This window comes from Dermacentor albipictus, chromosome 9 (genome assembly GCF_038994185.2).
Source record: "Dermacentor albipictus isolate Rhodes 1998 colony chromosome 9, USDA_Dalb.pri_finalv2, whole genome shotgun sequence".
Taxonomy (NCBI): domain Eukaryota; kingdom Metazoa; phylum Arthropoda; class Arachnida; order Ixodida; family Ixodidae; genus Dermacentor; species Dermacentor albipictus.
The window spans coordinates 4,512,171-4,535,944 of record NC_091829.1 but is presented as its reverse complement, the minus strand read 5'-3'; the positions used below and the strand labels follow the sequence as shown (position 1 = coordinate 4,535,944).

The 23,774-nt window shown below is 46.2% G+C and overlaps 1 protein-coding gene across 1 annotated transcript in view; it reads right to left on the bottom strand.

Annotated features, from left to right (window-relative positions):
* Positions 1-23,774, bottom strand: part of alpha-PheRS (phenylalanine--tRNA ligase alpha subunit) — an 86,335-nt gene that overhangs the window by 40,851 nt on the left and 21,710 nt on the right. Inside the window, exons 2-3 of the mRNA XM_065437319.2 lie at positions 20,418-20,761; positions 9,992-10,175 (exon numbers count right to left, since the gene is read on the bottom strand). Coding sequence (XP_065293391.1) covers positions 9,992-10,175; positions 20,418-20,761 — 528 coding nt within the window. The remainder of the gene's footprint in view (positions 1-9,991; positions 10,176-20,417; positions 20,762-23,774) is intronic.

Genomic DNA, 23,774 nt, shown 5'->3' with positions numbered 1-23,774 from the left:
ACGGGCACCGGGTCGCAAGTTTGGCCGCTTTAGCCGTAATCTCCCCTGTCAAGATCATTCTGAGAGTGCTCCTCGGAATCTTGTACGCTGCGGGGACATCCGACTTCTCACCGCATTCGATCCTGTTTATGATTTCGAGCTTCACGACGAAAGGCGAATTCTGCCGCTTCATCACGGCAACACTGCGGGAGAAGGCCTACAAGGCACACTCACAATGAACCAGAAAAGCAGCGAGACAACTCGCACTTCCACCATCTTGCACGACGAGGGCACAAGAGCCTCTGATTGGCTGTCTGAGCAAGCGCTGCGGGCGGCACAGGATCATTTCTTGCAGAGGGTTTCGACGGCTCGTCCGAGGCAGGGCGGTCACGGTAGGGAGAGCGGTTGGATGGAGCAGCGCCGCCGTGTTTTCCCACCACCGCGAGGGAAAGCCAACTTCCGGGGGCACTTTCTGCCGCTTGACGTTCGATATATCGGGAGTCGCTGCTTTTTTTGTTCGATGTAAGCGTATCTTTTGCTATATATATACTCATTGTAACTATACCGTGTCCAGAAATTGTTCGATATATAGAATAATTCTATGTAAACGGGTTCGATATAGTCTGGTTCGGCTGTACACAGAATTTTCTCATGGCTTCAGTGGCTAGGGTATTGAATATCTAATCTCCCACTAGATATCCTCTTTCTGGTGGTGCTTCATTGCCGGATCATGCACTTTGTAATTTCTTGCCTTCTCCCTATGCTGGAGTAATTGATGTGAACATTGCTGATCATTATCCCATATTTCTAGTATTCAACATGGCGAAGCCGGTGCTCTTGAGACAAAGGAACGACAACACAATAGTGCAAACAATCACAAGGGCATTTATTGCACCTTTCATACACTAATGCCTGCCAGCCAAATTGCTATACACAGAACATGCCGACGGGCACATGACAAATCTAGAAAGTCCAACTCACCGCGATCGGATAGCGAGTGAATATGTTCACCCCATGCTGGACACCAGCACTTGGTCATTTGAGTGTCGAACGGTGGCGCGTTCTAACAATCATGTTCATGCATTCCGGTGTCCCGCTTCTAGGCCTCGTGAGACGGTCTCGCAGAAGCATTGATCGGCACATGCGCAGAATGTACGCACCACTTGCCGACCCCGTGCCAAAGAGAAACCATCCTCTCTCTTTTGTGCCCAAGTAACACCACCGTTATGTGGCATTAGAAGCGCAATACTAGCGCCATCTATCGTACTAGGCTGCAGCCACACCGACTGCCGCCGTAAAGCCATGTGGCAAAGCCGGATTACAGGAGCCATGCGAGGACGACATCAGGGGACGCGTGAGAGTAGCGCATCCCCACAAGCCCTTTATTTATTTATTTAAACATACTGCAGGCCCTTTTTGGGCCCATGCAGGAGTGTTTATAAGAATTATTGTGTTTAAAACAAAAATACAGAAAATAAAGGCAGTTTTCTCACATTAAAAAATCAGCAGATGACTAAACAAAAAAGCCCACATTCTGAATGAAATTAAACGAATCTTAATTAAACATACACGCTACCGCATCTTCTGGCAATTTATTCTACAAATAAATGGCACTTAGAAACAGGGAGTACTTGCCGATATCTACACGGTTGATTGGTTGTCGAAATATTTTACTGTGGTTAGTTCTTGATGAATACTTGAAGGCAAGGTGTAAGTATCATGAATTTCTGATTTTGAAATGACTGCGAAACAATAGGTACAAAAACTTTAATCTTGATATGGTTCGGTGTTGTGACAGCGTTTGTAAATTAGCTCAGTTGATTAGGTTAGTAGCGTTAGCTTGACGTGAATAATCTGGGAAAACAAACCTTATAGCTAATTGAGTGTGGCAATCATGTATGTGCAATTTAGAGGATGCTTCTTATTCGTGAATGTGATGCTTTGCGTCTTGCTTGTATTTAACTGCATTGCCCAAGTCATACACCAAGCATAAATTGAAACTAGGGAGTTATTAAAAAGAATTTGGTCTTGAAGTTTTTTTTACTTTTTTGTACATGACACAACCATCTGGAAAGAGCCGAATTTCCATAGATGAAGGGACACAGTAATGAATATCATTTATGTAAATGAGAAACAATAGAGGTGCAAGAACTGAACTATGGGGGTCCAGGTTTTGTGAAATGTATTCACCTATTTTAACAGATTGTTTTCTGTCCTTTAGATAGCAGGAAATCCGTGACACTATGTTAGAATCAATGCCAAATGCTAATAATTTCGTTATAAGGTCATGTGAGGAACAACACCAAACGCCTTATAAAGGTCTAAAAATATTGCGTCTGTTTGATTGCCCTCATTAATTGTGTTAGCAATGTCATGAGTAATTTCAGCAAGCTGCGTGACAGTCGAAAGTCCTGTTTGGAAACAGTGTTATTTTTCATAAAGGAGGTTATTATTTGCTAAGTGTGAGATGATGGCATTAAAGATAATGTGTTCCATCACTTTGCATCTTATGCAAGTTAACGATATTGGTTGATAGTTCTTTAGTTCAGCTTTAGAATCAAATTTATGTATTGGAATTATTTTTGCACAGCGCCAGTCATCCGGAATTACTAGTCCTTGTAAGGACCTTGTGTAGATTATATACAGGTATCTAGACACCCAGTCAGCGTATCGGGTTAAAGATGTATTTGAGATAGAATCTGGACAAAGTAATAGACACTTAATCATGTTACTTCCCTATTTGACCAGTGTAGCAAAGAGAGACGCTAGTGGGTTCAGCTCTACTGGCTTTAAACGCTAGTGGGTCGAGCGCTCCTGCTCAGCAACGGCTCTCGTGCTTGGAAGCTGTGACTGCCCTGCCCGTCAACGTTGCACTGCTCCGAGCTCTGCCAAATAAACACCTTTAGAATTGGTGGAGTGTGCGGGGTACCCTCAGACGATCATCGTGGAACTACGGTCCCGTGCCCTACCATCTACCATGCCCCAAGACGCCTCCTAGCAAACGCCTCCTCCTGCACCCACTGCGTGTCCCGGGGTGCCTCGTCATCGCGACCCTCCTATCTACACTGGAGTGGACGACACTGACGACAGGGTAGGTGACCATAACAAGTGGGACGAAGCGGCCAAACCGAGTCATGTTCTGTTCTACCTCGTTGGAGTGGCCAGCCTGTGGTATAACAACCATCAAGCAGAGTTCCAGACATGGTCGGAATTTAAGACTTCCCTCACCGATGTATTTGGTCGCCCTGCTGTTCGCAAGCTGCGTGCCAAGCAACGTTTGCGAGAATGAGCTCAACAGCCGGGCGAAACGTTCACCAGTTATATCGAAGATGTCCTGGACCTATGCAGGAAAGTCGACTCGACCATGGCGGAGTCTGATCGAATCCGAAACATCCTGAAGGGCGTAGAAGACGACGCCTTTAACATGTTGCTGGCCAAAAGTCCACGCTCTGTGGCTGAAATTGTCACACTGTGCCAGAGCTATGAAGAACTCCGCAGGCAGCGGTCACTGACCCATCGATCTCTACCGCGTGATGAACACCTCACTGGTTTGGCTACCATGTCCAACCAGGCAGCATTGCTCGCAGAAATGAAGGCGTTCGTCCACAAGGAAGTTGCCCGGCAACTCTCGTTGATGGATTTTGCACAGCTGCAGTCGGTACACGCGCCCTAGCCAAGTTTTTTGCCTCCGCTTCGCCGCGCCATAGCGCAAGAACTGCACAAGGTTTTGCCTGAGCACCACCAGCGTGTTTCTGCGGCTGCGCCTCACAGCTACGCTGAAGTCATGGCCAGGCCCCAAATGATCCCGACGGCTGTGCCACTCAGCTACGCGGAAGTCGTCACCCAGCCTCAACAACTCCCTCAACGGGGACCTCTCACATACGCCAAAGTCCTCGCTATGCCCCGACAACAGCCTGCTATGCAATCACTTCACCAGCCGCCACATCCAACGTGACCTTCCACATGGATGGGACCTGCCGCACCGACTCGGTGGCGTACAGCAAACAATAGAACGATATGTTTTGCGTGCGGCTATGCAGGCCACGTCGCACGCCACTGTAGACGCGTGCAGTCGCCTAGCACTACACCATATGTGCCAAGTTCTATGGCGGGTTCTCCGCGCCCCTATTACGACGACGAACCTCGGGCTGCATCACCACCATTCCGCCGGTCCGCCAACAGCCGCCGCTCAACTTCGCCACGCCGACACTCCTCATCACCGATGTGGCCTCATCCTGAAGCTCGGGATGACGAAAACTAATCGTCGCCGTCCATGAGGCAAGCGCTGCGACACCGTCGAAATGCGGAAGTCCTCAGCGTAGCCCGACCAATGTGATAGACATGTTAGTTGACGGTGTGCGCACATATGCCCTCGTGGATACCGGAGCTGCTGTATCAGTTATGGACGCAAAGCTTTGTCGCTTCCTTCGAAAGGTTATGATGCCCATTGCTGGATTCGTCCTCCGCACAGCAGGCGCACAGCGTATTCACCCGACTGCGGCGTGCACCGCTCGTGTTCTCATCGAGGACGTCGTATACGCCGTCGAATTTATTGTGATTTCCTCGTGCTCCGACGAAGTTATCCTGGGGTGGGACTCTCTCGCCCGCCACGATGCCGTCATTCATTGCGCACGGGCCGAACTAGAACTGTTGCCGATCTCAGATATGATGCTTGCTGATAATGCTTCTTTTGCGAACAAACTACTCTTTAGGCACGACACCAACGTTCTTCCCAACTCATCAGTGATTGTACTAATGCAGGTTTCTACCCCGTACATGAGTGCTGGTAAGACACAGCTGTTAAACACTTTTCTCTTGAGGGATAATGGCAACCTGCTGTTCGTGATCTGAGAATGTCTGCCAAATGCACCCCAGCCCATTCTTAATCTTCCGATTATTTCAGTCTCATGATCCGGATGTCACTACCTGTCCTAATTAGATTTACTCCCTTACCACTTCCAGTGCCTCGCTACCTATCGTAAACTGCTGTTCTCTTCCAAGACTGTTAAACATTACTTCAGTTTTCTGCAGATTAATTTTTAGACCCACCCTACAGCTTTGCCTTTCCAGGTCAGTGAGCATGCATTGCAATTGGTCCCCTGAGTTACTAAGCAAGGCAATATCATCAGCGAATCCCAAGTCACTAAGGTATTCTCCATTAACTCTTATCCCCAATTCTTCCCAATCCAGGTCTCTGAATACCTCCTGTAAGCACGCTGTGAATAGCATTGGAGAGATCGTATCCCCTTGCCTGACACCTTTCTTTATTGGGATTTTGTTGCTTTCTTTAGGGAGGACTATGGCGGCTGTGGAGCCGCTATAGATATCTTTCAGTATTTTTACATACGACTCGTCTATGCCGTGATTCCGTAATGCCTCCATGACTGCTGAAGTTTCAAGTGAATCAAACGCTTTCTTGTAATCAATGAAAGCTATATATAGGGGTTGGTTATATTCCGCACATTTCTCTATCACCTGATTGACAGTGTGAATATGGGCTATTGTTGAGTATCCCTAACGGAATCCTGCCTGGTCCTTTCATTGACAGAAGTCTAAGGTGTTCCTGATTCTATTTGCAATTACCTTAGTAAATACTTTGTAGGCAACGGACAGTAAGCTGATCGGTCTATAATTTTTTTCAAGCCTTTCGTGTCCCCCTTCTTATGTATTAGTATTATGTTAGCGTTGTTCCAAGATTACGGTACGCTCGAATTCATGAGGCATTGCATATAGGGTGGCCAGTTTTTCTAGAATAACCTGCCCACCATCCTTCAACAAATCTGCTGTTACCTGATCCTCCCCAGCTGCCTTCCCCCTTTGCATAGCTCCCAAGGCTTTTTTTACTTCTTCCAACGTTACTCGCGGGATTTCAAATTCCTCTAGACTATTCTCTCTTCCTTTATCGTCGTGGGTGCCACTGGTACTGTATAAATCTCTATAATACTCCTCAGCCACTTCAACTATCTCATCCATATTAGTAATGATATTGGCAGCTTTGTTTCTTAATGCATACATGTGATTCCTACCTATTCCTACTTTCTTCTTCACTGCTTTTAGGCTGCCTCCATTCCTGAGAGCAAGTTCAATTCTATCCATATTATACTTCCTTATGTCAGCTGTCTTACGCTTGCTGATTAACTTGGAAAGTTCTGCCAGTTCTATTCTAGCTATAGGGTTAGAGGCTTTAATACATTGGCATTTCTTGATCAAATTTTTCGTCTCCTGTGATAGCTCACTGGCATCCTGTCTAACGGAGTTACCACCGACTTCCGTTGCACACTCCTTAATGGTGCCCATAAGATTGTTGTTCATATCTTCAACACTAAGGTCCTCTTCCTGAGTTAAAGCCAAGTACCTGTTCTGTAGCTTGATTTGGAATTCCTCTATTTTCCCTCTTACCGCTAACTCATTGATCGGCTTCTTATGTACCAGTTTCATTAATTTCATTACTTCATTCATTTAATTTCATTATAGAACTCATTAAAAGATTATTTATTAAATTTTTGATGTTCATGCTTGTTTATTTGTACTAGATATGTGTTTTTATATACAGTATTTATTTTTCAATTTCCCCATTTTTTGCTTTCATGCATTTTTATTTTCTATTCCGTTATGCCTTCTGTTATATCTTGTAATATCCTTGCATTATTCATAAGAGATGTGAAGCGAGGATTTCGTGCTAATGTCGTCATTGCAGCTTCACCTCCAGAAGATGCACTGTCTAGTTTTCCGGTCGGGGGTGCGGCGAGTAGGCCGGAGAAGGAGCACGGCGAGACGGGGGCGAACGAGATTGACGACGGGAGGGAGAAGGCGAGCGGGAGTAGAGGGGTCTTGTCAAAGGTGTCGCAGGGTCAGATGATGGAGCGGGCATAGAAGGGGCGAAGGAAAAGGATGTGCTAGAGGGGCGAGGGTGGTAATTAGGAGAATAGCATGTCGGAGAAGTCCAGCGGCTGCGGCAGTGGCGAGTGACATGTCCAATGCGTGGGCAGTTAAAACAGATCGGCTTGTCATCCACGGTTCGCCATTCAGAGGGGTTGCGCTGCCTATAAGAGTAAGAAGGGCGCGGTGGGGCCGTGCGTGGGGAGAGAGGTTCTGAGCTTACGGAACGAATGGAGTGCAGGCCGACGTTGGACAACTCTTGACGGACGACGGCCTGGATCAAGAAGATTGTCACCGGAGAATGATCAGGTGACGGGAATGAAGGGGCCGCCGGTTGCGCTACTTCAACCTCACGGCGAATGATGTGGGTCAAGTTGTCACATCGCGACGGCTGGTGGAAGAGGTCCTCACAGGATGACGTAGCAGCTGTGTTGGGAAGTCGCGTGATGTGCTGGGATACCCAGCAGCTTTTAGCATGCTCGAGACGGCGGCACTCCTTAAGGATCGTATCGATACTGGTGATGTTCGTAAACACCAGTAAATTGAAGGCGTCGTCAGCAATGCCTTTGAGGACATGATTAACCTTATCGTCCTCAGACATGGTCGGGTCAGCCTTGGCACAAAGGGCCAAGACGTCGAGAATGTACGACACGTAGGACTCGGTCGACGTCTGTACACGTGTGGAGAGGGCTTTCTTGGCATTGACTTGGCGACCGAACGGACTGCCAAAAAGGTCGCGGAGCTTCTCTTTGAAGAGATCCCAGCTCGAGAGCTCCTCTTTGTGAGTCTGGAACCATGCAAGTGGAGCTCCGTCGAGGTAAAAAAGAAAGTTCGCAAGCATAATAGTTGGATCCCACCTGTGACTGGTGCTGACACGTTCATATAAGCGGAGCCAGTCGTCAGCATCAGAACTGCTGACTCCGTTGAAAACACCAGGATCCCGAGGGGGGAAAACGGCGACGTAGGTCGGGGCTGCAGGCGGAGACGGTTGTGTAGATGAAGTGCCGACAGTTGTCGGCAGTTGTCGGCCGACAACTGCCGACAACGCCGACAGTTGCACTGTCGGCGTTGCGACTGCTGCGAAGCTCCATGACGGGTACGGGGAACGTCCACCTCCACCAAATTAATGTTACATTAAGCTGAAGCCCAATGCTATATACACTTTATTTACAGGGACGCTAACGGAAGGCCAAAATGGTGACGCTATATCAAGTGGGCCCACATCGTCTTCCATCTCCTCAGTGCATCCACACTGTGGCGGCTGTTCCGTAGCAATATAATAAGGTTCCCAATGACTTTTCACAATGAAGAACATGTTTATTGACAGTGAATAATGCATTTTTGAAAAGCTTAGACTTTCTCCTATTTTTTGACATAATCGTCGTTGTGATCAATGCATTTTTGCATGCGGTGTACCATCTTATTTATGCCTGAATTGTAGAAATCGCAGGTTTTGGCTTTGTATGCTGTGCTGCACAATTGATCGGGAACTAAATTTAGTTCAACCTCCATTTTATTCAAATAAATTTCAGGTCCCCTTGGAGTTCGAAGTAACGAGATTCCACTGTACATAAATTTAAAAGCTTAAAGGGGTCCTGAGCCACTTCTTGGGCTCTATGAAAAAACACAGTCCATGTATAGCACACGCTGCTGTGAACACCTCAGCCAAATTTTGCAGCTGTTGCGTGCAGCACATGGAGCTCACAGGCAGAGTGCAGTCACCTTTTTCTCAAACACTCTCTTTTCAAACGAGGTCTTCACCTCACCCGTTTCGATGCTGCCGGTGGCTTGCATGTGTCGTCATATGCAGGATTCCCATAGGCGGCTGCTATTGGCTGATAGCTGATATCAATCAAGAGGGGTGTTTTGATCAATGCACTTCTTGCTACAGTTGCTGTCTATGTTTATTAACACAGTCTATTTAACAGGCTGAATTAAGTCTAAGATATGCTTTTTTAATGTCAAAAGAGTTATGTACTTCCAGAAGAAGCAAATTATTGTCTGCTCACACTCGGCCACAGCCACCCACGTAGGAATTACACTTTGGCTACACTGCCTATGTGTGTCATAGCTGCTGAGTCTCGCTAATTTTGATTAGTTTTGAACACTCAACTAGCCTTGAACCACGCAAAACTTAAGGTAAGACCACACATACACTTGCACACGTGCACTTACTCCTGGCTTCTCCTGGCTAGACGCCTTGATGGACATCGTTTCCAATTGAGCCATTGACATCACTTTAAAATACTCAAGTTTGATGAGGCTAATATGCATCAGTCAAGCTGGTGCAGGACAACGCCAGTTCGCACCACGTGGCATGGCCGAACTGTAGCACATGAGTGCAGGCGTGTATTCTGGCCTTGTTGTGTACATAGCAAACGCCGCACATATGCACTGCAGTTGTATGTAACTGCATCTGCTACGTAGCATAAATACTGCGGCCGCTGCGGGGCAATGTGACAAGCCTGCTCACTGAGCTCACTGCAGCCTGCTCAGGACAACTGCGTTCGGCATTTAACACAGCCTAGGTACCAAAATCGGAAATAGTAACCTCTACGTAAACATCCAAAATCAAATTTGAACTGCTTGCGACAGTGACGTTCGGTAGGCAGAGCGTAGTGGGCATCAAGCCCGCTCCACCATAGCCTTCGCAGTGCAAGGCATTGAAGAAGGAGTGGGAGCACTACAAGGGGGATCAAGGGCGTCGTTTGATTGCCAATGACTCTGCTTCTGCTCAACCCACTGAAGTACTTTTTGCTGCAAAGTATTTCTGATATAGTATATTTTAAATTCAAATGTACTGCTCGACTTCCAGAAAAAGTGCTTCAGGGTCACTTTAACGGATCCATTCTCTCGAAGTTTGTGTGTCGTTTGCAATGTGTGTCCTGTTTTTCAATTCTATCATGCTGTCTGTTAAGCATCAACATGTTTAGAATGCGCTGCAATTTTGCCTCTAAGTGTTTTGACCAACTTTATCCTAAGTTTGTCAAGAAGCATTACAGGGATCCTTCTGCAAACTAGGGTGAACCAAAGAAAAAGAAAGAAAATCTTTTTCTGCTGAAATCAGTATGGTGGCAGGTCATGTGTTTCTGCAGAATACTGCAGTAAGGCAGGACCACCTGAAGATGCCAACCTGAAGCAGTGGGTGCAGGTGTCCACCGTCAGTTGGCTGCCCCAGGGCGGCAAAGTTGTACGCCTTGAAGGGTCGTTGCTGCCACTCACCACTGGCCAGCAGCTCAGCTGTCAGGTCTGTCTCTGGCTTGCTCAGTTGGGTGGTGAAGTGCTCGCCCCGCCGCAGCTGGTAGCTCTTGACCACCCTGCATACAGCACAGCCCACCCCAACAATCCCTGCTATGCTTATATCCAGTGCCCTCTGCAGGCTCGTCAAATGTGGGTCTGTGCTACTTCTATTGTGGAAACATGGCATCACAAAGCACCTAATCGGTGGGTATTAGCCCCCCCCCCACTTCCATTCACTGATCTCTAGCAAAAACCAAGTGCATGGCCAAAAGTGCACTTGTTATCAGTAGGTAAACTGGCAGTAGCCCTCGTCTGCCTTCAACAGCTGCAGCAGATACTCTCAAACAAAGCCATCTGCTACTGGAAAAGGGGTGCCCATAGACCATGCAAAAAAATACTTATTTGCCATGCGCAGTGCCTATAAGGGCGCCACTAAAAGCCGCGTAGTGGCAGCCGTCGGAACTGCAGGTGGGCCTCATGCTGGAGATTCCTGCATTCACTGCAAGCACGGCTGAAGTACATGCGTGCGATTTGCCGTGTATGTGTGTCCCAGATAGTTACTTCTGTGGTGACAGTGTGCGCAACGGAATCGCACTGTACAATAATGGACATGTGTCCGAAGTCACGTCTGTCTGGGACAGCATTGTCGCCACGCGTCAAGCGTTTGCCGCAGACGAGCATCAACAAGCTTGCCTACCATGTGGAGCTCATCCTAAGCAAGCTGATTTCATTATGACGCCAAAGCTGCTAATGGCTTCATTTGTTGACTCGTGAACCAACATTCTTTATGCACACACTTGTTTCGTTTACATGCCGTGTATATTTATAGTAGGTTGAGGGAGTGCTGTCGCGCCTGCAGATGGTTCATACAGGTGCAGCCACGTGAAAAGCCAATGATAGTAAAGCTTGCAAACCAGCATGATGAGCTTAAGAAAAATAGCACATGTAGAACTCCAGCAATAATTAGGGGGTATCATTTTATGCTTGCGTCTTACCACTGTTTGCACAGCATGGATTTTACCGTGCTCATTAAACAAGCAGAGCACTTCGATGATTTCATGGGAGCACGCAAGTGAGATATCAGAAGAGGCCATAGTTGAAAAATTTACCTCCCTGGTTAGCCAAGAGCATATTGCCTTTATATTATGTTATTTTTATTATCATCGCCATTTTTACTAGTATCACCGTCACACCAAAACGCAGAATAAAAGCGCATGTTGCATCACCTGTTGTAGTGCCCCGAGTCTGAATAGCAAATGCAGTGTCGTTTTGTAATTATTTTCGTATTCCTTGGCAGCTTGCTAGAACACTGGCTCTAGTCTACAAATTAATTGCATGGCAAATTTACAAAATGTAAAATTTGCAAAAATGTTTATTCATTGTGATGGAGGCTAACGAACCAAAGTTGACGATACAAGCTTGCTAAAATGCAACTTAACAAGCCACATTTTATGGGCTTTTTCCACAGGTCCCCAATTTCTTGCTAGAAGATGGAAAATATACTTGCAAAGTAGGATAGGGTGGATGCTGCAAGCACATTGCTATTGTGGTGCGTATGTCAACATAAAGTACGCATTTCACGGACAAATTACCTGAGGAAGTAGGCCAAGCAACCTGTAGAAAGGCTCGGGATTTATCAAAAGAGAGCGTGCCTGGAGAGCTTCTATGGTAAGCAAGTAGAAGAGTTGGTTGCACTGTCACCTGCAGCCCCTCCTGTCCAAGATGTGACCGCAGTAGCCACTCTATATTGTTTAAAAAACAGCGCTACAGAATAGAGGATGGGACAGACAGAATAGAGGATGGGACACACACGGCGCTGACTTACAACTGCGTTTTATTGGAAAAAACTTTATGGCTTTTTAAAGCCATACATCAAGCGTGCACGCATGCTCGATGCGAAATTTAGCGCTGTTTTTTAAACCTTATGGAAAACCACCAGCTTGCCCAATCTGCCATTCTTCTTCGTAGCCACTCTGCGTGATGGCCTTTTGGGAGAAGACTGCTCACTTCTCACTGCAACTGGCTAATAGCTTTCCCCCCAAGTTTTAGCAGAAGTAGAAGATAAAGGAGCCCTGCACACAGCACCAGTTGTAGAGGGAAACATACGCACCTCAGTACTTCATCGATGAATTGACCCTTGGACGAACACAGACCTTGAAATGGAGTTTTACATGTCAAAGAGTGTGGCCACTCTAGACGAGATACTTCATACTGAAGCAAAGACAAGGGGGGCAGGAAGGGATTTGAATTATTGGAGAAGCATGCGGACCATTCACATATCTGCCAGCAGCTGGCCACACACTGTACTAAAATCCAGATGGGATCCCGCCACGGTGGCCGAAAGGTTTTTGAAGGACAATAAATTGTAGTCCTCTGCCACAGCCTATGAAAACTGAAGCAGTGAAGTCATTCGTAAAAAAGATGTGCACTGAAGTCCGTACTTGTGAGCTGGTAGTGATGCTCGAGCAGCCGTGGTTGTGCTGTACACCTGATGGCATTGTATGTCAGGAATCAGAGTTGGCACTACTTGAAGTCAAATGCCCTTACACATGCAAGGACAAAAATATTGTTGAGCTCAGTGAATGCACCAATAACATAATTTACTTAATACTTAAGGACTCCAGTCTGGAAGTAAAGAGGACTCACATGTACTATACACAAATCCAAATTTCCCTGTATGTTCTTGGCATGAAGAAGTCTTTATGTTTACTCTAAGAAACAACCAATTCTCGTTGAAGTTCCTGTGAATGAGTACTTTGTTGCCACATCTGTTATTCCCCGGCTGGAAGCATTCTACTTCAGGCATTTCCTCGCAGCAATACCAAAAGCCTCACACTAAAGTGGGCAATAAGAAGTAAGAAGCATTCAGTTTTATTTCTCAGGGTCAAATAAACAATTCAGAAATAAACGTGTTTAAAAGAACATCTTCGTGCAAGCACAGTGTCTCACTTGCAACAGAAATGTTACAAAGCACAACTAAAAAAATGATATTCTTTATTGCTGAATGATTTTCAAGCAGCTACAGAGGTGATGAAATCAAAGTGCATTTAGCCTCAGGGATGGTCCTTTGCTTTGATATAACTGGCTTCTGTAGATATTCAAACACCCCACCCATGTCTATTATTTTTCCTACATGAGAAACTAAGTCTGAGGACAGTTTTTCAGAAAAATATCTTATAAATTTTCCTCCAGTGAATGGACCTTTCCACATGTATTCTCGTACTTGCTACTTTATATGTAGTGTTGACTTCTTGAGTAAACAGCTTGCTATTCACTGCAAAAGGCATGATCAACTAATATGTTAGGCAATTCTTCTCCATGACAACAGCAGATCCCACACTGCAGCTGTCACATGTGCAAAATTAAGGTTTAGCACCACTGGAACACCCTACCTATAGCGCTGACTTGTTGTCCTGGGACTTTTACCTCTTTTGGACCCTCAAGGAAGTTCTGGGAGGACAACGATTAGATGACTATGCAGTGGAGGACTAAGTGTTTCACTGGCTGCCGACACAGCCCACTTCTTTTTACCATAACGGCATTAAAAAAAGTACAGGTCTAGTGGGAAAGATTCATTTCTAGTTCAGAAGATTATGTAAAAAATATAATGCCTACCTGGTTTATTTCTTACTGCAAATTAAAAAAAAAGTTAAAATAAAATATACTGTCAAGGTGTTTATTGACAAGGTACACAAGGAGCGAGAGGTCGAACTTGGTGCAGCAGTCAGAACTCTGCGAGCAGTCAGAACCACCACCGTGTGTAAAGTGCTCGCAATGTGCCTGACGGACCATCACTTTCTCTTCATTATATATAATATGCTCGAGATGCGGCTGGCTAACTCGCAGCACTTCATTACATATGTCCGCCGAAGAAAAAGACACCATCCTGCTGATTTAAGCATATGGTAACATAGAGGGCTCGTAGAAGGGCTTGAGCCAATCTACGTGAACAGTTTCACAGTGGTGGTGGTGTTAGTCAGAATACAGCGACACAGGCTCTACGACATAGTTCGCAGGAGAAAATTGTGCGAACACACGGTAAAGGCCATGATATCTTGGGAGCAACTTAGAGAAAAGACCGGGGAGCTAAAGGTAGGACCCACAGCCAAACCAAATAATTGGAAGGGAAGCTTGCGGGCTCAGAGCCACCACAACGATGCTTCTGGTGTGTCTGGTCTGCAGTGGTAAGGCAACGGGCGAATTCTCTGCAATCTTCAGCATGCTGTGCAGCTTGAGATACAGGAACACATACCAATGAACCAGGCTGGTAGGGTAGAATCGCATAGATGGTGCAGGAAGGATCGCGGCTGTATAGTAAGAAAAACGGAGAAAAGCCAGTGGTGGCTTGAGTGGCAGTATTATAGGCGAATGTGATGAACGGAAGCACAGCGTCCCAGTTGGAATGGTCGGACGCGACGTACATGGCGAGCATGTCACCGAAAGTACGGTTGAAACGCTCCGTCAACCCGTTCGTTTGTGGATGGTAAGCACTGTGGTCCTGTGGATGATGTGACACTCCTTCAGAAGCGACTTCGTGACTTCAGATAGAAACGCACAGCCTCGATCACTAAGAAGTTTCTGAAGGGCTCCGAGGAAGAATAACAAAATTCCACCATATGAATGATGCAACGTCTTGGGTAGTTGCAGACGGGAGTGCAGCAGTATAAGGAAGCGGACCGTAAAGGTGCAGCAGCCGAGTTAGGCACCGACTTTTGGCACTGACAGTTGAGGCAGCAGTGGATGTACTTGCAAACTGAATTTGTACATGCCAGGCCAGTAATACCGAAGCCGAAGACAGGTGTAGGTCTTTAACACACCACCGTGTGCACATTGGGGATCAGTGTGAAACGATGTGATTATATCAGCACGAAGATGGCGCAGTATTACTAGGAGCCACTGCTGACCTTCAGGGAGATAGTTGAAACTGTAGAGGAGTTGGTCTTAAATAACAAAGTGATGCGCCAGCCGCCGCAGAGTCCTAGATGCTGGAACAGTTGCAGAATCAACGAGAAATTCCGAAGCGAAGAAATCCATGAGTCTTTGCTCAGCTCAGAGTTAATGTCATCGAATGCAAGTTCTGACAGGACAAAGTTGAGTGGGCAAAGACTGTCTACGTCAGATGAAATTGGCGAGAGGGAGAGAGTGTCGGCATTGGTGTGCTTGTGTCCAGAGTGGTACACAACCAGGACGTCATAATCTTGCAAATGAAGTGCCTAGCGTGCGACACACCCAGAGGGGTCTATCAATGAGGAGAGCCAGCACAGCATGTGGTGGTTCATCACTACACCAAATGGGCAGCCGCATATATAAGGTCGAAGTTCCATAAGGGCCCAGAGTATGGCTAAACACTCTTTTTTTGTAACAGAGTAGTTTAGCTCCGACTATGTGAGCGTATGACTAGCATAAGCAATGACATTGTTACCAAATGCCATGTTTGCGTTTGGTAACAACCACCCTAAGGCCGACTCCAACTGGAACAGTGGGGTCAAAATGTCACAGAATAGGAGCAGAGGTGAGCAGACAGCATAGGGTCGTGAACGAGGTCATTCTATGCTTTCGACCAGGCGGATAGGGTGATGTCTCTAGCCAGCAGTGGAGTCAAAGGAGCAATGATCACAGCAAAGTTTTTCACAATGCAGCGAAAATAGGAGCAAAGGCCAACGAAACTGCACATGTCTTAAGATGATAAGTGGCCTAAGATGGTATGCTTGCGAGTAGCAAAGATGCATTTTTTTATGTTAAGCTGGAGACCAGCCTTAGTAAGACGGCTTAATACCTCTCTTAGTCATTGGAAGTTGGGAAATCAGGTGAGAAGACAATGACATCATCTACGTAGCACAAACATGTGTGCCACTTGATACTGTCCATCATACGCTCGAAAGTAGCGGGCATAACATAGACTGAGTGGGATAGCATTAAATTCGTATAATCTGTCTGGTGTGACGAAGGCGGTCTTTGAGCGGTCAGCCTCTGCCATGGGTTGTTGCCAATATCTGCACCTCAAGTTCAAAAATAAAAAGAACTCAGCCCCTTGCAAACAGTCAAGAGCATTGTCTATGCGTAGTAGGGGATATAGTTATTCCTCATCATAATGAAGTCAGTGGGACAGCGAAAAGATTCGTTGTAAGCGGTAATTCAATATAAGCGACCACTCGAGAAAAGCCAAAGCAGGCAAACTTTAATTGCGTAACAGTATGTATTTAATTGCACTACAGCAGTAATGTATTCAGTGAAGCAAAACTTCATTCAGGTGCAAAAAAGGCAGTGACCTTTGGCTGTTTCAAGTTCTTACCAGGTGCGAGCAACCACTGCTCTTATTTGACCAAGCATTGCAAGAAGCCGTGGTCACCACGCATGTATTTGTAGTGCCCCTTGCTTCAGGCCTGGGCCGCAGGCCACAACTCGGCCCACGTGCAGCGCCCATCAAGGAGGGGAAGTTAGCTCCCGGTAAAAAACACGCAGCTCCAACCGTCCGGCATAGATCCTGCCGGCTATACTGCTCTTCCTGCCGGTGATGACGCCCAGGACGTCGCCTGACCTGGTGGTGCTACGGTGGCTGCGTTCCAACACATCAAGCTGCCACCATTACGGCCCGACAGCCCCAGCATCTGGCTCTTGAAATTCAACCTTATTTTGCAGCAGGCGTAGGTACTAGCGCATCTGCACCACAGTTGGCACTTTACATGGCTCTTCATCAGGGTCCTCATCAGGGTCATCAAGTGTCAACTATCTCCGCATCTGTCACTGAGGCGACTATAGGAGCAGCAGCATCAGTCGATGCAAATGTCTCGAAGTCACCTTCTACCTCTTGGCCAGTAATTTTATGAACAGTGTGGCACAGATCCCTGCAAGTACAGTCATCGTCACCGCCTTTTTCAATTTTTTTATCAGCAGAACTTTCAGCTTGAAAGTCATACACTTTCGCACGGAGACTGCCGGAGCCATTTATCCCTGTAGACTACAAAAGCACACGCAAAGCACTCTGAATAACACACAATCACATGGCCTGCAGCACAGATCCAAATGCACGCACCATCGACGCCAAAATGAGTGAACGCGGCGGGCAACGCAGACGGCAGAAGCTTCAAAATGTCGTCAGGGCATCTCGCCTTTCTCGTCAGTGCATGCTGGTGATGGCAATGGTTGCAATGGCGGGCTTGGCCTCGGCTTACCATGTAGCAGAAGAAAGGCGATCGGAGCTGTGGAGACCAAGAAGCAGGAACTGCGGAAGGGCACCCGTTGGTAGAAGATTGTGCACAGGGGGGCGGGCCGGAAGAGGGCAGATTTGAAGGAGCAGAAACGTCGAAACTGGCAGCGAGGAGGTGAGGAGTTGACATGAAGGTGAGTGAGAGGAGTGACTGACGTCCAAACGGCTAGGTGACTGCAGAACGAATGAGGAGGGGAAGGCAGTAGCCGCTTTTATAGGGGGGTGCGGAGGTCATGGAAGACTACGAAAGTATCGCACTGGGAAGTGCTGCAAATGTTGTGGCTCGAGTGTGAGGTTGCGTTTGTTGTGCTCAAAAAATTATTAGCCGCTCATTGTCGGTACACAACGCGATCATGCAAACTGAACGCTTTTGCAGTAGGAGCTCTGCCTTATCACTGGGCAATTTTTTCCAGAGATGTGCAGCCGTGAAGTTTGCAAAACGAGAGCTTTTCGGCGCCCGTTGTCGATGACACTGTGCTAGTTCTACGGTTCAAGTGTCGGTGTTTGCGCACCGTCGCATCCGTGCCATTGACAAATGTCTAGGAACAAAATTCAATGATTCTACTACGCATTTAGACTGTTTGTCTACAGTCAGATGGTGCGAATGGAGCACAACCAGCTTGAGCAAATCGCCATTTTCGGCAAGTTATCAGTCAATGTGCCCCGTCAAAGTGCAACAAAGCTACAGGTGGTGTTTTATTGCGATGCAGGCCGATTATGGCAAGCAGTGAGCAAATTTTTAGACTGACTTACCCAAAGTCGTCTTCCCGATTTTTTAACGTGCCATCGAACATGGCACTTTTAATTGCTTATAATTATAATTGCTTACATAGTTACAATTGCTTACAGCTTGTAATCGCTTAAGCACTTAGAATTACATGACAAATTTCAGCGCCAGAAGTACTCTTTAGAGTGGTAAGACTTTGCTCATCGAGCACGCCTCATGGAATGCTATGGCGCAAGTCTGCCCGCTGTCTTTTGGCCACTTTTAGGCATCCAAGAGATCATGGTTTTCTGGCATCCCAAAGTGTCAGGAAAACTTTATTTTCGTGTGGAGTCTATCAAGGGGGACACCAGCAATGTGATTGCGACAGAGATAAACAGTTTGGGCGCGCTGCACCATAGAATTTGACAGCTTTCGTTCGCTTCACAGTAAACAGCTGGGAGCACTCGGCACTCACTTGGTACCCGTTACTAGACAGTCATCAGTCATGGGTTTGGTACTTTTGTGGCCTGTTCTGTGCCTGCATGAGACTAATTCGTCAACGGTATTAATATGACACTGCATGCGCAAAAGGGTCGCTGTTACTCGGTGGCAGCAATGCCTCCGCTCGTCACTTCGCTCTAAACAGGTGAAGCTTTTCGTGCACTACGAGTAATGCAACTTAAATGCATGCATTTGGGTGGGGACCAGAAGAAATTTTGAATAAAGCAATATTTCAAGTAAAGCAATTTCGTTATGAGAGATTACTGTACATCTTCACGCAAAATTTTGTTACAATGTCTGTAATCAGTGCAGAAGTAATAGAACCATCTTTTTTCTTTACGAGGATAATTGGCAATGCCCATAGGCGTTGCGACAGCTAAATCATGCCACACCGAAACATATAGCTCACTTGTTCGTTGATGACACGGCGTTCAGAAGCTGAGACACAGTAAGGTCCCTGCCGCAGTTGGCCTTGCAAACCAGTGTCAATGCAGTGCAACACAGTAGTGGTGTGACCAAGAGAACGTTGATAGCAGTCAAAAGAGGCGGTTAATTCGTGTAGCAGGCGGACAAGCTGAATTCGTTGCGTGGTTGTAAGATCACCGGAAATTGACAGATGGAAGCACTCCAACGGCAGTCAAGTTGCACTGTTGAACGCAGCAAGGGACATCAAATCTGCGTTGTCGCGAGCATCGAAGAGCATTGAGCATTCACTGCTTGAGCGTAACCATGATGCAAAGTAATCAGGCGGAAAGACATATTGCATACACACGTGACACCACGGCCAGCACTGAGGGCGATGATAGCAAAGGGCAACGAAATGGAACAGAGACAAGCGAAGAAGCCACACGGCATGAATAGCGTGGTTGCATCACATGCACAGGATACGGAGATGACGGCGACTGATTTAGGAGGGATATCAGTAACTTCGGCAACAAGATTTTTCGTAGCCATCAGAGGATCTTCGTCCATGGATGCATCGGAAAGAAAAGACAACTCCACCTGGGCGCGGGCACAGTCAATGATGGCATTGTTGGACAAATGGAAATCCTAGCCTAGGATGACATCGTGGGAGCAGGATGGCAGTACAATGAATTCAATGACATGAAGTGACTCCTCAATGACAACACGTGCAATGCAGGCTCCCAAAGGTTCAACAGGCTGTGTGCTTACAGTACTCAAATACAGTCCAGAAAGCGATGTCGTTACTTTTCCTATCCGTCAGCAAAGTCCTGCGCTTAACACCAACGCCGTGATTGCTGCACCTGTATCGACTAGTACAAATGTTGGAAACCCTTCAATGTATACCTCAATGACGTTGCAGGGGGTTAGGTATTTCAAGGCCTTCGGTAAATCACTAATGGTAAAACCACTAACTTCAAGTTTACTTTCAACATAGACCTTCAGATTGAGAATCACGATAGCTAAGGCTAGGTGCTGTGAATACCATCCCTTATATGCCATTAGGAGACCTGATAGTGCCATCTGGACAAGGCCCAGAGCACTATGCCTAGTGCCATTCTGGCTATTTGTACTATCTGACCTGCTGTTCAAAATAATGTGGGCGAGAGCAGAAAGGTTGCCTTTTGCCATTTTGTTCTGCCTTTGGCCAGAAATGTCTCATTCCGCCTTTTTTCTTTAGAACCATGTCTTCTGATGTCAGAATCACAATGCATCAGTTTATGTTCGTCATGCGCTGGTGGTGGCTGTGTTGTCAGGATAAGAAATTTGACCTTGTCAAGCAGGCATGTGATCACACAGAGAAACCAAAAGTGAATTTGGATGTAACGGAAAGCCTGGCCCATATAAAGATGTAAAACAACTGGAAAGGACCTTGATGGGACTGAACTATTCACGGCTACAGAGCTCAGAGGCACAAGACTTCAAAGTTATCAGTGAACTTACAGCTGGCGCAGCAGCTTTCGGCGTTTGAGCTCTTGCCGCTGGGCATCATCCAACAGGTGGGCCTGGCCGTCACGAACCTGGCAGAGGCTGGCCTGCACCACGTCTGGTGGTGGCTGTGGACAGGATGGGCGTACCATGCCTCGCTCCTTGTCCAGATGCACCCAGCCCAGGGCTAAGGCCTTGCTGAGGCCAAGCTGGCTGCCCTGCCCTAGGGATGCCCGCGGCACGCCCTCAGGCACTAGCTGGCGCACCAGGCGACCCTCGGGGCTTCCCTGCTGGCACACCTCAGTTCCCTCTGTGGTCAGCTCCCAGTGCTCGCCACTTTGCTGCTCCACCTGCAGAACCTGGACACCAAAGTTGCAACACAGCTATGTTAGTGTTTGTAAAGTAGGCACTGCACCTGGCAGAACCTACTTGTTCATATGACACAGTAGACATGGGGGTTTTGTGCATTCAGTGACCCATCACTGGTATATGAGCCTGAGAGAAATACTGAAGCAGTTAAGCATCTTTAAGTGTTGTAGAGCCTTCATTCCCTGTCAGCAATACTTTAATGGTTAACCCTTACTGCACCAACAGGCATCTGTTGGCAAATCAGGAACTCTGCAAAACAACGAGTGGAAGCAAGCCTGCCATCAATCAACACCAATCAGCAATCAACACCAGGTATGCAGAAAGTGACATCTCATAGAGAATGATCAAGCAAAAATAAACCCCCGCGCCACACGCATCGACAGGGTGAGGTTTGCAGCTGTCACACTGATCCAATATTATAAATTTTATAATAAGTGAAGCAACACAAGCACAAACCACCGCATTATTTAATCATATCATAAGAAGCCAACAAACAATGACACCAAGGACAACATAGGGGAAATTACTTGTGCTTAATAAATGAAATAAAGAAATGATGAATTAATGGAAATTAAAGTGGATGAAAAAACAACTTGCCGCAGGTGGGATTTGATGTTTCATATATTTAATGTCTCATATGTGTGTGGTACTGCTCTTTTGCTGCTTTCCAATCTGCAGACTTTTTGCTTCGCTCATACAATAATTTTGTTTCATATTCAATACCGTTCAGGTTTTCACTATATATCTGCTTTATTAGGTTTAAACCACATTTTCCTAATAAATGTTCAGTCATGATTTCAACAATCATTTTGTTCCTTCTTCCATGTTTCTGACACTATAGTTCATTGCAGCAATCTCTAACCAACTTCCCCTTATAAAGTGCATAAGTTGACAACTAGTCTCAGCAATCACAAAGCTAAGCTGTGGGTCTGTCCTTGACACCTTCACATACTAAGCTGCCTTGCCAGATGGCACATGGAGAACAGAAACGCAGCAGGATGGCACTACACGGTCACATGAAAGTACACCAAGACTGACTGCAGCCCATAAAGCACTTGTGAATTTCCAGAGTAGTATTTTCTTGCCAACATAATAAACTGAATAAACTGAATGACTGCTAAAGCAGATTACAAAAACGGCGCCGAATAAAACAACACACGAAGAAGGGAAACACGAGACAGCACGTAGGCGCTATTTCTTCTTCCCTTCTTCGTGTGTTGTTTTATTCGGCGCCGTTTTTGTAATCATGCTTAACCAACTAGCCCACCAACACATGCTCAGTTGCTAAAGCAGGTAGGGTGTGTGCATATTTGTGACTTGCCTTACATGCCATAGAGAGCACAGCATGTCTTCCATGCCCTAAAGCGAGACATGCTTTCATTTCCACTTGCAAAATCAGTGCCAACTGCTCTCCCAGTGGATGGATTCAAACACCAAGAGTCACATGCAATGATGCATCCATTTGCATTGGTGCATGAGCTGCTAGTGGTTGTGTTTTCACAATCGTAAACTTGACCTCATCGTTCCTCAAGCCTTGTACACAGCACTGTTGTGTCATCCTCATCCAGTTGGTCGGTTGGTCGAGGTTTAATGGCGCAAAGGCTACAGAGGCCATGCTGCGCTAGTCACAAGTCCGCGACGCAGCACAACGTTAAAGCAGGTAAACCTGCCTTGCATTGTAGTTGATATGAATAAGCAGTAGTCTCTAAAAAGTCAAACAAGTTAGTAAATAGCACTAGCGGGTCATCTGCCACGAATAGGGCAGGGTGTAAAGGTATATGTAAATTATATAGGTTGTGTAAAAGCTACCGTCTCTGTGTTTCAAAGCGTGGACATGTTATAGGGATATATATTACTGTAAGAGGTTCATTGCATTTTTCACAAGTGGGCGGCGTTTATTTTTGGAGGAGAAAATGGTGTGTTAGATGTGTGTCCAATCCGAAGTCGACACAGGATCACCTCATAGAACCGTTGCTGGTGAGTGCACGATGGGTTTAGTAAGATGTAGCTTGTTGCTTATACAATGGTCCCATTCTTGTTGTCATATTGACATCAAGGCCTTTCTAATTGCAGTGATGCTATCCTTATATGGAAGTGCTGTGTTTGTTATGTATTTGTGCACTGCCATTGATGCACATCTATCTGCTGCTTCGTTACCCGGTATACCAACATGGCTTGGTACCCAGCAAAACCTAATTGATCTTCCGTATTTGTTTGATGTTACCATGTTTAAAATATCGCTTATCAGGGGTTCACATGCAGATTTCATGTGAAGTGCATTCAGCGTGCTTAATGAATCAGTGTATATGATTGTGTTTTCGTGTTTTTCAGCAACAATCTTTTTAACCACAGTCCATATTGTGTAGACTTCAGCTGTGTAGACAGAGGCATGTTGTGGCAATCGAATACTTCTTTCCCAGTTTTCTGTCACGGCCCCTGCGCCCACATATTCTTTTGTTTTAGAGCCATCAGTATAATATTCCATGTAATTTAGATATTTGTCTTGAAGAGCGTGGAATTCTTGTATGATGTGTTCATGCAGGGTGTAATTTTTCTTTAGAGGTATACCAATGCTCAATCACACAAATGCATGAATTTGCCCCACGGGGGTAGTCGTTGTGGCTGTTTAGCAATCAGAAGGAGTTCATCAGGAATGTCGTAATCATGACAGTATTCCTCATATCATAGAAGAGGTCTAATCATGTTTGGTTTATTTGTGTAGTGTAATCGTGAGTTGCACTGTGTGACGATGTTGTAGTATATGTTGTAGTTGGTGAGGAAGGGATTCTGAGTATGTAGGAAAAATTTAGTAGCACTCTGGGATGCTGTAAAGGAGGCTCATTACACTCGACTTGTAAGCCCTGTACAAGCAATGTTCTGCAAGCACCACTTGCTAGTCGTAGTCCTAGGTTATGAACTGCATCAAGTCGTCAGACTTAAGACTGTCTGGCTGAACCATATATGATATTACCAGTCTAATATGCTGTGCACCAAAGTGCGGTA